General features: G+C 34.3%; 1 protein-coding gene across 9 annotated transcripts in view; it reads right to left on the bottom strand.

The window, feature by feature from the left end:
• Nucleotides 1–16,281, bottom strand: part of DPP10 (dipeptidyl peptidase like 10) — a 1,381,541-nt gene that overhangs the window by 320,852 nt on the left and 1,044,408 nt on the right. For all 9 annotated transcript variants that reach the window (XM_032399013.1, XM_032398270.1, XM_032397511.1 and 6 more), the window contains one exon: nt 9,849–9,943. In XM_032399013.1, the coding sequence (XP_032254904.1) occupies nt 9,849–9,943 (95 nt within the window). The remainder of the gene's footprint in view (nt 1–9,848; nt 9,944–16,281) is intronic.

Raw genomic sequence — 16,281 nt, 5'->3', positions numbered from 1 at the left:
CAACATGCAAAACAAAGAAACTGGACCACTTTCTTACACCATATGCAAAAACAAATTCAAAACAGATTAAAGACCTAAATATGAGACATAAAACCATACAAATCCTAGAGGAAAACACAGGCAGTAACCTCTTTGACGTCGGTCAGAGCAACTTCTTTCTAGACACATCTCCTGAGATAAGGGAAATAAAAGCAAAAATAAACTGTTGGTACTTCATCAAAATAAAAATCTTCTGCACAGCAAAGAACACAATCAACAAAAGTAAAAGGCAATCTATAGAATGGGAGAAGATATTTGCAAATGACATATCTGGAAAAGGGTTAACATCTAAAATATATAAAGAAATTATACAACTCAACACCCAAAAAATGAATAATCCCATTAAAAATGGGCAGAACACATGATAGACATTTTTCCGGAGAAGACATTCAGATTGCCAACAGACACATGAAAAGATGTTCAACATAACTGATCCTCAGGGAAATACAAATCAAAACTGTAATGAGGTATCACCTCACAGCTGTCAAATGGCTACAATCAACAACAAAAGAAACAGCAGGTGTTGGCAAGGATGTGGACAAAGGGAAACCCTTTTGCACTGGTGGTGGAAATGCAAACTGGTACAGCCGCTCTGGAAAACAACATGAAGGTTCCACAAAAAGTTAAAAATAGAACTACCCTATGATCCAACAGCCACACTACTAGGTATTTACTCAAAGAATACAAAAATACTAATCCAAATGCATCCCGATGTTTATAGCAGCATTATCCACAATAGCCGAATTATGGAAACAGTCCAAGTGTCCAATGGCTGATGAATGGATAAAGAGGATGTGGTGTGTATATATACAATGGAATATTACTCATTCATAAGAAAGAATGAAATCTTGCCATTTGTAACAACATGGATGGAGCTAGAGTATTATGGTAAGCAAAAGAAGTCAGAGAAAGACAAATACCATATGATTTCACTCAGATGTGGAACTTAAGAAACAAAGCAAATGAGCAAAGGGGGGGGGAAAGAGAGAGGGAGGCAAACCAAGAAACAGACTCTTAACTATAGAGAACAAACTGATGGTTATCAGAGGAGAGGTGTGTGGGATGATGGGTAAATAGGTGATGGGATTAAGGAGTACACTCGTGATGAGCACTGGGTTGTATGGGAGTGTTGAATCACTGTGCTATACATCTGAAACTAATATTACATTGTATGCTAACTGGAATTTAAATGCTTAAAAAAAGTACTGAATGATCTGATCAATTATAATTAAAATAGTACATTTTTTTAAAAACGTACATTTTTAACACCCAGGAGATGATGGATTCAATTTCAACAATCTATGTAAACTTCCTAATTTTGCCACAAATCTTTTTTAACCAAGACACAGAAATTCCTTTATTGTACTGTTATATACAAAAAACAAATATAAACATATACCTATAACAACTGAACACTAAATAGATCTTAATGTCAAGATTAGTTGGAAAACATTAAAATAGAATTGACGACTTAATGCAATTTTAAAAGCTAAGACACAATGTTGATTCCTCTATTTCTGAAAGATACAAAGCAGTTAGACAAAAACCTGTCCACTCTATCCTCAAACAAATCCTTGATCCACCTACTTTGCATCTTTTCTGTTAGTCCATTCTAGTTCAAGCCCTGAATCTTCTCAATGAGAGAAATACCATTGCTGTAGCCATCAAAGTGGTCTTACAATTTCTACTTTAATATCCCTAGAATATATTCCTCACATAGCAGAGTGTTCTTTTAAAATGTGACTCAGATATCACCACTTTCTTTAAAGTATACCTATTGCTTATAAAACAAAACCTTGGCCTATAAAACAACATAATTTTTCTCATAATTATTTCACTGGGTTCATCCAGTACCATTCTTTACATTCTCCATTACTTATGTATTTTCTATTCTTAAAATAGATCTATACAGGTCCCACCCAAGGTTCTTTGTAATTATTCTTTTTTGAGCCTACAAAACTCTTCACCCTAACCTTGGAATGTTGCCTCCACAGTGGACCTTTCCTGGACACCTGATCCTTTTCTAACCTTCACTCCATGCTACTTTTTTTTTTTTTTTTCAAGGACTTAATACCAGCTGCAATTGCTCGTATAACAAGGCTGCCTTGTTCAACATGTATCCCCAGAACCTGGAATCTTATCTGATACATAGCAGGGGCTCAATAATTTGTTGGCAAGTGAATTAATAAACTAAGATATGATGAGTCATTTTAACAATGATGCAGCAATATTATAAAAACAGAGAGGGAGAAAAATCTCTGTAAGCTTTTAAGAGAAGGAAGAATCTCAAATGTAGACTAGATTTTTTTCAGACATATCCATCAAAGGATAAAAGAGAAGAAAAGCAGGGTGGTGAGTGGCTTGATGGTGGTGGTGGTGGTGGTGTGTGTGTGTGTGTGTGTGTGTGTGTGTGTGTAATACAGATAAGGTTGTTTCTCAATAGGCAGCATTTCCAAAAGAATTGAAAATAATTGCAAGGAAAGAATGATGACATAGGAGATAGTCATTGAAAATCCAAAATACACCAAAAACAAATATGGTGACTTCAGCCAAGCTAAGGCAAATAAAACCATTTAAATCATATTTTCCCTTTTATTTATTTTTTCTTTTCCATTCAGTGTCCAGTGCTTTTCCATTCAATGTCTACTGCTTTCTTCCTGATTTAGCTGATGGTAAAAGAAATACGTGTGTGTGTGTGTGTGTGTGTGTGTGTGTATTCTCACATACACATATAAACATATATATTTCTTTAATTCAAGTATCTTTTATAAAAGTTTTAAGTAATAAATGATTGTATGGTGACTAACAATAAAAAAATGAAAAATAAGAATAAAAACTCCTTATACAAAGATATTAAGGAATTTTAATTTATTTTACATTTTCTTAAAAGGGATTTTGAATGAAAAACTCACCTAGGTATATGAGAGCAACGTTAGACTAAGAGTCAAGGAATTTGTATTCTAGTCTTAAGACTCTACTAGAAGCATCAAGCAAGTCACTTTATTTCTTTGGGTCTCAGTTTCTTTTTATTGAAACCAAAGTGGAAGACAGGGAGAATGCTTTCTAGCTCTGTAATAGGCTGCCATTATCATTTAATGTTTGCTGAATGCTGAATGCCCTACATTATGTTCCATAAACAAACCAAAATACTAATTTACTATATTCACAGTGTACTATGAAAATATCTGTACTCTTTACTATAAATGGTTAGTTACAAAGTTCTGCTTAATGCATAGTTCTCCATTAACAAAGTACACAGGCCAAAGTTTCTGAAACTCAAAAAAAAAAAAAAAAAAAAAAGACAAAGAAAAGGAAGAAAATCCCAGTATTATCAACTTGAAAACCTTCAAAGGTCTCTTAAAATGCATTTTTCTTGCTCAAATTCCACCATGAATTAATAGAAGAATGGGGTATTTCATTATTAGTATTTTTAAAAATGTCTAATTGGCGGGGCGCCTGGGTGGCTCAGTCGTTAAGCGTCTGCCTTCGGCTCAGGTCATGATCCCAGGGTCCTGGGATCGAGTCCTACATCGGGCTCCCTTCTCGGCAGGAAGCCTGCTTCTCCCTCTCCCACTCCCCCTGCTTGTGTTCCTGCTCTCGCTCTCTCTCTCTGTCAAATAAATAAATAAAATCTTTAAAAAAAAAAAAAAAAGTCTAATTGGCTTTCCATGACTGGGATGTAGCCAAATATAAAATTCTTCTGAAAGAAAATGAAAGGCAGAAATATTCATCAGATGGCCAAGGGCATATAACCAGAGCCTCGAAATACTCAAAACAGACTGATTGGTCTCAGATACAATTCAGAGCACTGACTTCTCAGGAAGCTGAATTCCAAAATAATTGTAATTAATTGCAATAAATCTGGCTGCCAGCTATATTCTCATCCTACCTGACACACATCAAAACAATTTACACCCCAGTCCCAGGGATTCTAAATAAGAATCTTTACAGAAGTAAATACTGGATTTGTAATAATTTTATTGCACATATTTAAGAGGATATAGTTGAAATAAGCTCTTTTTCAAAGGGTTAAATAAGTGATGTTTAATAAGAAGTGGTATTTTACTCCATACAAAGAAGATTTTTAGATATATTATTTAGAAAAATTTGGTTCCTGTCAAGGATGACATTTAAGAATCTTCATAACAATTAATAGAGCTGTTGATACTTTTTATTAGTAACAATTAACGCTACTCAGGGCAAAAATGATTATACCATCCAAGATACTTCATCCCAGTGAATAAATGTGTTTGTAGCATCTGTTTCCTGGATCATTCACAGTGCTAATTAAGGGTGAAATAGAAAATGGAGTGGTCTCTCTTAGAGTCTTTCTCACCTATGGGGAACTGTATGAATAACTGTATGGAATTTTAGAGTAATCATGTCATACTCGCAAACATATGGAGACAAGAATATATGTTCTCACATTTTAAATTTGTCCTTGAGGAGACTTCCAGGGTAAGGATAAAAATTTTTCTTTCTGATTTTCCTGTTTTGACAACCATCACTTTTAAAACTATGCAGGAAATCATTTTCAAATTCATCCAACTTAAAGAAAATTTTAAACAAGCTAAATATACATAGTAGGTTCAATGTTCTCTTTCAAGTGAATATAAAAGAAATATTCCAATCTTTGCTGAAAAATATTGTTATTTCTATTCACTTGAATGTACATAGATGGTATGTGTAAAGTTTGATGCTTCTTTGAGGACTAAGAGATGGAAATTATCTAAATAATCTAATTAAATATAATGATCCTTTTTAAAATGAATAATATGTGTATAAAAGGATCTAAATATTTTCAAAGCTGAATACTAAAAAAATGAAAGAAACATGAATGTATCCAATGATAGGGAGTAGTTACTGCTTTGGGGTAGAAGAGAGATATGTCCAGTCTGAAGACAAATAAATTCAATTATTTATAAACACAATATAAATTTATAAACACAATATAAATAATATAATGCCAATGTAGTAATGCCAATGTAAAGAATTACACTGACTGGAACACTAAATAGTCATCAGTTTTTATCTTCTAACTTAGAGAAAATTACTTGTTTCTTGGTCAAAGGAATTGACAATAGCCAGTAACTGATACCAACTTGCCTGAACAACAACAACAAAATATCTCAATTAGAAGTACCCCCAGAAAACTATAAGAAAACTGGGGTCATACTTTTAGCTTGTACTCTGCACTATCCACAGAAGAGGAATCCAAGGCCAAGTGATTATATTCATGCCCGCTGGTCTTCTTCACAGACTGGTCCATAAAAAAGAAGAAACATGTCTCAAGAAAATGAAGCTGGAAGCCTCAGATTACATACTGAATGGAGCACTGGGTGTTATACGCAAACAATGAATCATGGAACACTACATCAAAAACTAATGATGTAATGTATGGTGATTAACATAACATAATAAAATAAAAAAAATCTCTGACAAAAAGAACCACTGCTTTGATCTCACCTTGAAAAATCTACCTTTGAATCATCTCATGGTTTCCCTGGTATCCCTGCCTCGACCTGGATCTTGCAAATTTGGCACTACTGACATTTTCAGCTAGATAACTTTGTTGTTGTTGTAAGGAGCTGTCTTGAGCATTGTAGAATGTTTAACAGCATCTCTGACCTCTATTCACTAGATTCCCATGGTACACTCCCCACTTCCAGCCATAACAACCAAGAATGTCTTCAGAGTTGCCAATTGTCTCCTGATAAAATTACCCCAAATGAGAACCACTGGTCTAAAGAAAGATAACTGTATTGTGTACACGGCAACTGTGTAGGTGTGCGGTTCCTGTGACTTCATTGACCAATCAGTATTAGCTACACTACTGATACCATTCACTACTAGGATGCCGACACATACTGCCAAAGTCAGATCTTTAAAAACAACAACAACAAATTCTCTATGATTGCAGCCAATGTGTAAAACCATTTGGCCAGTCAGAACTTTCTAATAACCTTTCTGTAGTTCAATTTTTTTCCAAGTTTTTATGTAAATTCCAGTTAGTTAACATATAGTGTAATATTAGTTTCAGGTATAGAATTTAGTGATTCATCTTATATACAACACTGAGGGCTCATCACCAAGGGCTTACCTTTATTTCAAATTTTAAGACGTGAAATTTTGGGTGCCTTTATCCAGTAAGTATTTACTGGCACCACAGAATTTTTTTCCATAGGGCACTTACTTCCTTAAACATGAATCAGAAAATAAGTTCCTTGATTTTGTGGTGGTAAAATAGAGTTGGATCTATTCCCTCCACCCCCACATACCCAATGGCAGAACAAATTAAAAATAAACAAATACAAATATTATGATGGCATGCAAGCCAATGGATATACCCAATGGCAGAACAAATTAAAAATAAACAAATACAAATATTATGATGGCATGCAAGCCAATGGATGCTATCTCTATGCCTAAGTCAATAAATATTCCCTGGTTCTAATCAAACCTACTATCTTGGAATGGACTATAAAAAGACAGTTGGACCCCCAAAATGTGTAGCTAACATTTTCCTTGGAATCATTCTGCTGCCAAATATGAATTTCTTTCCTCTGTTTTGGGCTATTTTTATAGCATGTTTTTAAAAGCTCTGCAGATTTTCAGAGTCAAAAAGACGTGAGAGTCTTATACATCAGTTACCCATTTCCATATAAGTGCATTAGACCCGTTTCCAATTCCCTCCTAATTTCAAAAAGTGATTTGATAGAACTGTTTATGGCTGCTGGTGTTTTCTGCTAAGACCACTGGTGATATTCAATTTACTGACAGCAGAAAGAGTACATATAGCTAATACTTATGAAACATTTCCTCATTATGTCACTGTGAATGAGGTTTTGTTTGAAATAGTTCTGGCTTTAAGAGATAACATTTTCAAACACTTAAAAATGATGAAGAACAGTTTTGGGGCTAAAGCACTTCTTTTGCATAACTCTTCTTCAAAAAGTTATATATCCTTTAATTTCCTCCTTCATTAGAAATCCACCTATCTTGAATCCAAAAGAAGCCTTAAGACAATTATTTCAGGAAAATGATTTACTTTTGTTTTATTTTTGACAGCCATGTCCAACATTATTGTTACTCATGGAGTCTGCTAACCATGATTACATAGCTAAAAGTACCCACTACTCATATTTAAAATGTTTTTAAGAGGGAAATGACAATGTGGTGTTATCTTAATTTTTAAAATAAACTGACTGTCACATTTTAGAAAAATATGTCCTACTAAATAATAGGCTATTATATTACCACTTTCTATCAATAATATGTTTATTTTCTTAATTGACTTGGCACTTTTATTACAAAGCTTTTATAGTGATCTTAGCCAATTATGATTCTAATTAAAATACTGATAATTGCTCAATGAAAAATCTGCAGTACGAATAAAATTCTTATGCTCTAGTAAGAGATTTTTTTCCAACAGAATGGCCTTTGAGAGAAAGTAAACCCAGACTTTAGCCTAGCATGAGCTTTGAAAAGACGACTACATTTAATAATGCTATCTTGGAGTGGGGAGGAAATGATTAAATGAGTTCCTCTGAAGAGATGTGGAATCATGGTATTTGTATTTTTTTATTTTTTACAGTTTTGAGTTAACTGGTTGCAAATATATGCCATACTCCAATCCCTTATCCGTGCACCCCCCCCCCCCCCCACTGAATTCTGACACCTCTAGGACTTAGAAATTGCTTAATTATCTGTGTTGTGAGATAAATGTCTTTAGGGAGCCTATGAATCTTAGAAGATCAGTAAATTAGAATATTTACTAAATATGACTCTGGTAATTAAGAGTCACTGCCTACATAAAAGAGAGTAGAAATAGACCTCAAAAGGATTTAAAAAGATTAAGCACACACGCACAAAGATAAAATGGTATTAATCAGTACATGGAGAAACTACAATGAGGTGAGCTGGGGGTGGTGTGAGGGACCAACAAAAGAACTGGGATAATGTAGTAAAGCCACAAGATTTTATTTATTTTTGTTTATTTTTTGATGTATCATAGAGGCTAAGGAAGTAAGGACCAAATGCTGAAAAAAAATACATAATCTATGACCATAGATTTGGTCCACCTAAAGAGGTAAAGACCTCATTAACCTGTATAAAGGGAATGATCAATAAGGAATTATCACATAACTGAATATTCATGTACTGAGTGTCTATCCCTAACTTAAATGCTTGGCCACTGAAGGCCTATACTCCCCCTCAAAAATGATACTGTGTGATAAAAAAAAAAAAAATAAGATATTTAGTTTTTTCCCCCAAAACTAATTTTATTGAAAATCAATTCATATTGACTTTAATCAGCAAATCTTCAGTATACCCTCTCCTCATTACCAACTCCTGCTTTCTGCCTTCTGTCCTACTGAGGGTTTTTTTTTTTTCCCATTCATTTTAACATACCTTGATGATTCCTTAGCCTTTTCTCTAGTACCCCAGAGGACCATCCAATTAAGAAATAACAGACACTGCTCTAAACATTTATTAAACTTTTTCATTAGGGTTAGTATTATCTGCCCCAAGGAAATCCATATTTTTACAAAGTGAGCAATCTGGGTTCTATCCTCAGCATTCCACAAGGACTATAAAGAGTTGCATTCCGAGTAGCTGTTTCTCTGATATCTGTGAATTAACCAATTAGTTTAAAAACAAAAATGTCTTTATTCTGTTACTTGTTGCTCTAATTACTAAAGTACATCAGCTGTTTGGTTTAATTTAGCCTAATAGATGCATAACTATATAAGCACTTCCTGATTTCAATGACCATATTTTCTTAATATATAAAAACACTAAACAACAGAAGGGTCCAGTCCATATCTTTCACCTGGCCATCCTATAAAAAACATGAAGTCTAGATGTCTATTCCAAATGTACAAGTAGAAATAAGAAAAAAAAAAAAAAGGGAGTTGATGATTTGTGCTCACTGATTTAATTTGCATGGAAAATCCTCTGAGGCCTTGGAGTATATTTTCTTTGTATCCTATGAGGTCATTTAATAGGCAATATATTGAACTTTTGATTATATAAAACCATGAGTGAATAACTACACACTGTTTTTCAGTGGTGTTTGACAGCTAAATTTTGAATTTCTGCAAAAGTTAATTCATTAACACTCACTCTGTAGGTAATCATAGGTAAATCCACCTTAAGAAGACTGAATTTACAAGAAAGACAAAATTCACATTTTTTTGTAAGAGCAACATAAATACATTCTGTTATTTAAACACTGTCAGGCTGGGCGCCTGGGTGGCTCAGTTGGTTAAACACTGTCAGGCTAACCAGTGACTCTGGAGAAGTAAAATGAAAATGGTAGAAGCCTAAATTATAAAAGTAAAACACATCAGCCCCAGCAGAAAGCCAGTTTTAGAAAGTCTGCCTTCTGCTTGATCCAGAAAACTACAACAAAATTAGAAGTCAGAAAGAATGAAAAGTAAAGAGGGAGAAAAAGGTTGTGATAACTTGTGTTAGATTTTTTTTTTTTAATCTTCACATCCGTATGAGTGATCTTACATAGGAAATATTGGAAGAAACATTGATTCTAGGGAAATTTTATTCTTGGAAACATTTACTCATTGACTAAAAAGGGGAGACATGAAGATAAATGGGGAGACATGAAGCAGATGGGCACACGGGCATTTCCTTTTAATCGATGTACTGATTCTAATGATATGCCAAGCCCTAACTTTTTACCTGAAATGTTTTGCAGGTGCTGGAGCTGAAGAAGAAAAAAGTTATGTGCACCTAGAGAGCATTCTAAACAATACTGAAATGCATAAAGTAATTAATTTTTCATTACTTACAAAAGTTGTGTTTTCCAATAATAATGTGGTGGCATTTGTTTCTATATTCAGTTTAATGACATGTCCATTCTCGCTTTTATACACCACATCTGTATCTGCAACAACAAAGATATTAACAATTGACAAACACATTGACTAGGTAATATAATAAACTGTAGAGGAGAAAATGTGCATAATAAGCAGACACATTAGAACAATCACTGTTAGCCTTTAATAACCTGAGCAAATTTTTGTACTTGGCTCACATTAATCTTCTTTAGTGATCAGGAAGCCTGACTAGCACATGGTCTATTGTGCGGTGAAAACAGGGTTAGTGAAAGGGGCCATTCAGGTTTCTGGTTTAACAACTGAAAATTAATTAAAATATGGAAAATCTGCTGCCCATTCTGAGATGGAAAGAAGGGACAAAGTGCCTCCAGTTTCCATGTTACTGTTACTGATGCATGATCCAGTTAAAGGGACAATAAGGGCTGCCGGTTTACCGTAAAGCCACACAATTCTAAGCTACTCCTACCAGACCACCCTCATGAAGACTTTTCCTGTCTCCTTTCTTACTCAATTCCTATCCACCCTTTCTCCTTAGCTTTGGGAATTTTGTCCCTGATATTTTATCTGGCCTGTGTGATCACAGATCAAAATCTCTGACTGCTAGCATGCCCCTGTATCATCTTTGTCAACTTTAGGAAAATGATGTCTTCATTTTATTTATTTTTTGATGTCTTCATTTCAGTTCAATTCAGCCACATTTGTCAGCAAATTAAATCAGCTTAAGAATACCTCACAGATGCCTGGGTGGTTCAGTTGGTGAAGCATCTGACTTTGGCTCAGGTCATGATCTCAGGATCCCCGGATCCAACCCTGGGTAGGGCTCCCTGTTCAGCAGGGAGTCTGCTTCTCCCTTTCCCTCTGCCCCTGCCCTGCTCATGTTCACTCTCTCTCTTTCTCTCAAATAAATAAAATCTTAAAAAAAAAGAATAATTCCTCAGATTGAAAGTATCAACACAAGGGAAAACTGCCAGGAGTTAAATATAAATATATATTCATTTTCACATTCATCTAACTTAGAGAAAATATTAAACAAGCTAAATATTCATGGTAGATTCAATGTTGTTTTTCCTAAATGAATATAAAAGAAATATCCCAATCTTTGCTGAAAAGTATGTTACTTTATTTCTACTCCACTGAATGTACATAGATGGTATGTGTAAAGTTTGATACTTCTTTGATGACTAAGAGTTGGAAATCATCTAAATAATCTAATTAAATATAATGATCCTTTTTAAAATGAATAATACGGATCTAAAAGGATCTAAGTATTTTCAAGCTGAATAATAACAAAATGAAAGAAATATAAGTGTATCCAATGATAGGAAGTAGTTATTGTTTTTGGGTAGAAGAGAGATATGTCCTGTCTGAAGAAAAATAAATTCAATTATTTATAAATACAATATAAATAATGTAATGCCAATGTAGTAATGCCAATATAAAGAATTACACTGGCTGGAACACTAAGTAGTCATGAATTTTTATCTTCTAACTTAAAGAAAATCACTTGCTTCTTGGTCAAAGGAGTTGAACAATATATAATATATATTACACTATATATATTATATTATACATATATATGTATAAATTACACACATATATATGTATATGTATTATATATTCCACATGTGTAATGTACATATATATATTATATTACACATACATGTATGTGTATGTGGTTGTGTGTTAAAGGGAAGTTACCCAAATAAAAGCAGACTTGAATGTTTTTTTTTAATGATAATCTTCTTTCCAGTTTTAATCAATTCTAACCCTTTACATGATATTGCACCTTGCTAACCCTCTGCCCATTCTTAGAAGAAAGGCAATATTGAAGCAGTTTGGGTCCACTATCCTCAGTAAATGAAGTTACACAAGACACAATTTCTCAGAACCCAAATGTCTTCAGTTGCATAAGCGTGAACAAGTACTGCATAGTGGGTTATGAAGATTTTATGGAGATGTCTGACACTTCACATAGAACAAGATTTTCTGACTTGTTCTCTAGTTATTTCAATATTACAAAAAGCTATACCTAGAAATTATATGATGAGAAGCGATCAATACTAGCAAAAATGCTACAAGGATAGCACAGGAGGCCAGTAGTTCTTGAGCTCAATAGGGACATTGACATGTTGGATCAGGGGGAAAATGGTGTATTAAGAAAGGAGGAAAAGAGACAAAGATAGATTTTCAAGTTATTATCTGAAGCAGACTGTATGGGCAGAAAGATAATCCTATGTGATATTTAAAATAAGGCCTTGTATCACCTTCTGAACTTTCATCAGCTATAAATAAACTGGGTTCTACTATCATTAACTTTACCTGTTGTCTATTCTAGTGATGTAGAACAAATAACAGCTCTACACAAATAATAAATATTTGCTTTGATTTATATTCCTTTCCTCTCTTCCCTTTCTTTTCTATCCTGTATTTATGGTCATAGCTCAACAGCAACACTGGTCGCCTGTGTTATTCATTTGGTTTTGCCAGCTAATTCTGGTCTTCTGTCTTCCTGCTCTCAATGCTGCTTCAACAAAGAGTGCAACCTCAATCAACACCTCTGTTATTCTTCTTGACATTCTCAATTCTGGACCACTTTGTGATATTGATGGGAACTGCCATCATTGATAAGCAAGAAGAGCCAAAGAGCATGTCTTAACAAGTCATCCTTATAATATTTTCACTAGAAATTAAGAGAAAAAGGACTTTCCCCCTTCTACTGCACAGTGAAGATAAATAAAACCAAAAGCCATCAGTGAGTGGGTCTTCTTCTAGGAGGCAAGCACACAACAGAATTCTATACAGGGATGAAGTCTGTGGGCTTAGGGAAGAAGAGATCAGAGAGCAACTGTAGTATGAATGATGGTTCATCTTCAATGGAAAGGATGAGTGACATATGGCCCCCCAGTCTCACAGTAAGAGAAAATCCTAAGCCAGTGATGGACTGTATGAGGTGTAGAAAAAGGAAAATTAACTTTTGTTCCCCTTAGAACCAAAGTATAAGGAAGTGAAGCTTGTTTGAGAAGATAAAAACTAAATTTAATATTTTAAAAGTAAATTCTGCTGAATAATTATTTTAGACTTGAAAAAATCTATAGAGATTTGAGATTTATAAATACCTTTAGATCTGCACACTTGTAAATTTTCCTATTAGACTCTCAATGTTGAATTAGAAGGAGAAACTTTTTTAAATGAAGTGTAACTCCCTAGCTTAAAATTTAATACAGATTTCTGCATGAATTATTTTAAAAGCATCTAATATCTGCCTTTATTAATTCTGTTTAATTTTTTTCCTGGTCTTTAAAATGTGGTCCTCTGGGTCTCATATTTATCCTACTTTAATGTTTGATTTATAATCACTAGTGGAATCTCCCATTTTGATACTCCTGTTATTGCATTAATAAATTATTTTCTGGAACTAGATTTCAAAATTGTCATGTCATATTTTGCTTAATATTAAGTAATGAAATACGAGTGAATAAGAGCAATGAGTAGAGTGCATTAACACAGGAAGATTAAGGTAAGTGTTACTTGAAATATTCTTAAAACACAGTATTATGCATGTCTACACAGTACTTTGATTAAATAATCTTTCTTCCTTTTCAGCTCATTGAAAGTTAAGAGTCAATTATCCTGAACACATATTTGATTCAGTCAGTTTTTTTAAAAATGAAAAGGTGTGACAAGACAGAATCACCATCTAGCCTCTCCATCCTGAGCTCCGAGAATATATTTTTAGTGTTGTCTCCCTAGATGATTATTATTACTGTCATTTCTGCCTATTCCCCTTTTCCTTAATGTATCTAAAGAAAGGGAAAACATAGTAGTATGTTTTAGGTTAAGATCATTCAGATAAATGCAACCCTTTATTTTCTACCTCTTCCACACAAAGCAGGTAGTAAAGCACTTCACAGAACAGTTCAGTTCTCAATTTGCTAATGAAATTAAAAACTGAGGCCTCCATATCCACCCCAAATGTCAGGACCAAGAACCAAAGCAGCCTACATGTATAAGATTTTATTTTGAGTTACTACATGTTCTTGCCCACGAAAATAAATGTAAAAGCATACAAACAACTTTCTTCAGGAACTCCATGAAAATTAATTTATCTGAATGAGAAGCTCTTGAAACTGAGCAAATTTCTTAATTATCAAACACCTGTTTACTTAATACTAACTTCAAGATGCCTGCCTCTTTGTCCACCAATCTTAAGATACTATATCACAAAATATGCCCAACTCTAAGCTGCTTCTCACATTGAAAGACCCACTCAAGCCCAGATCCCTAGCCCTACACTAACCTCCCCACACCCACCCAACTAGCTCCTGTTTCTGGATATTCTAAGACTGTCAAAATGTTGTCCTCCATAACTGCAATAGGTAATAAACTCAGCTCTGGTTAATAGGTTATACTTAGGGTTAACAGCAGACAAAATTCACCTTCCATGTACATCAATGTAAAGGCACTTTGTTTTTCTGTTGATGTTATGATTGATCATGTAAATATGCATTTAATTTTGACATGATAATTTGCTCTGAATATTTCAAAACAAAACCTATCATCTATCTATAAAGAGAATTTTCAAAAATTGGAAAAAAAGCATAACAAATCAATTATTTGGGAATGTTAATTCAACTATGACCTTTTTTTTTTTTAAAGATTTTATTTATTTATTTGACAGAGAGAGACACAGCGAGAGAGGTAACACAAGCAGGGGGAGCAGGAGAGGGAGAAGCAGGCCTCCCGTCAAGCAGGGAGCCTGATGTGGGGCTCGATCCCAGGACCCTGGGATCATGACCTGAGCGGAAGGCAGCGGCTTAACCAACTGAGCCACCCAGGCGCCCTTCAACTATGACCTTTGTTTTAAAAAATCTGTTTTAAAAAAAATCTGCTTTTGATATCTAAAATAAAAACTCCACAGCATCTGAAATATTTTTAACTCCCAATTAACTGAAAAAAATTTAAAAACAGTGAAACAAAATAGTGAAATGATTGTCACAGAAAAAAACTGAAATGCCTTTTGAGAGAATTTATTAAGTATCAAGTTAAGATTTAATCTTTAGTTAAACATATCAAAGGGCAAGTCTGGAGTACTGAGCTAGTCATCTTTGAAACACAGCAGGCCCTCATTCATCTCTCCTGAAACACTGCTCACAACTATGCAACGCTATCCTCACTTTTTAAAGAGCCCCAAGCTCCATGTATTTACCTGTGAAAACCAAGGACGTCAGAAATGGCGTCACTGTCCTGTCTACCTCAAAATCTCACCCTATACTTTTTCTTTTTTATCCAGACTTCTAGAATGAGGTAATCTTTCTCCTTTGCAAAGCAAAAAGCTGTTTTGTTGCCAAATCACTATGCTCTGAACTCTTAAATATCTTTGATTTCTGGTACCTCTTGCCAGCTACTTGTGCTTTTTAGAGCATATATATTTATTTTCTATAATAAAATAGTATAATGATGATGCTAATGCTGATGATAATCACCTCCATTCAGCTCTTTTGCTCTCCCCCAGGTTTTTTTGTTTCTTTTCACAGTAAGCCTCAATAAACTTTCTACCCAAGGTTTCTGTGTCATTCTGTGTGTCTTACATGCTCTTCATCATATCTCCCTGCAGTGAGCTTCTGTCCTCACTCTGCTAAACTTGCAAACTTCCAACATTACCACTGACCTGCAATAACCAAGTCCAATGTGCTCTTCCTCCAAGCCCACTCCCTACCTCACTTGATTTTGCAGTGTGAGATAATGATGATGAACACAAGGATTTCAAAATCATCTTTCTTGACTCTGAACCATTGCTTTGCCCTGGAATTATTCCCTCAAAAATGTCTGTACATCCTAACCTGCTTCCTTACATACTAAGCAGAGATATCCTTCCAAGTTCAGCTCTGAGCTTTATTTATTTACTTTTCAATTGCTATCCTCTGTGTGATCCTTTCTACTCAGACCTTCCTATATTGATTCTTAAACTTTCAGTTCAGGTTCTGACCCTACCCAGATGCCAGTTTTGTATTTTCAGTTCTATGCTTGATCACATAGATGTCTTGCAGATACATAAAAGTCAGTAGACTAAAACTATACTCCTTATATTTATGGCTATACCCTCCCTCAAAGTTCCATATATATTATCTCTTCACCTCCTATATTAATATTGTTCTTTACAACCTTTCACTTGGAAGATTGTTTTAATTTTTCACATGTTCTGTAAGCCTCCAGTTTATTCTAATCACACAGCCTAATACATTCTAAACAACACTTTGTATTTTGTCATATGCACCAAAAAGACTCATGGCTCGCTATTAATAAAGTATAAAATGAAAGACGGGCACTCAGGTTATTCACTACCTGGCTTCAACATATATTTACATAGTTATTATCACCTGACTCC

Source organism: Phoca vitulina, unplaced genomic scaffold (assembly GCF_004348235.1).
Source record: "Phoca vitulina isolate PV1807 unplaced genomic scaffold, GSC_HSeal_1.0 scaffold1, whole genome shotgun sequence".
In the NCBI taxonomy this organism is placed as follows: Eukaryota; Metazoa; Chordata; class Mammalia; order Carnivora; family Phocidae; genus Phoca; species Phoca vitulina.
The sequence above is the reverse complement of the archived record's forward strand: the minus strand, read 5'-3'. Positions and strand labels throughout refer to the sequence as shown.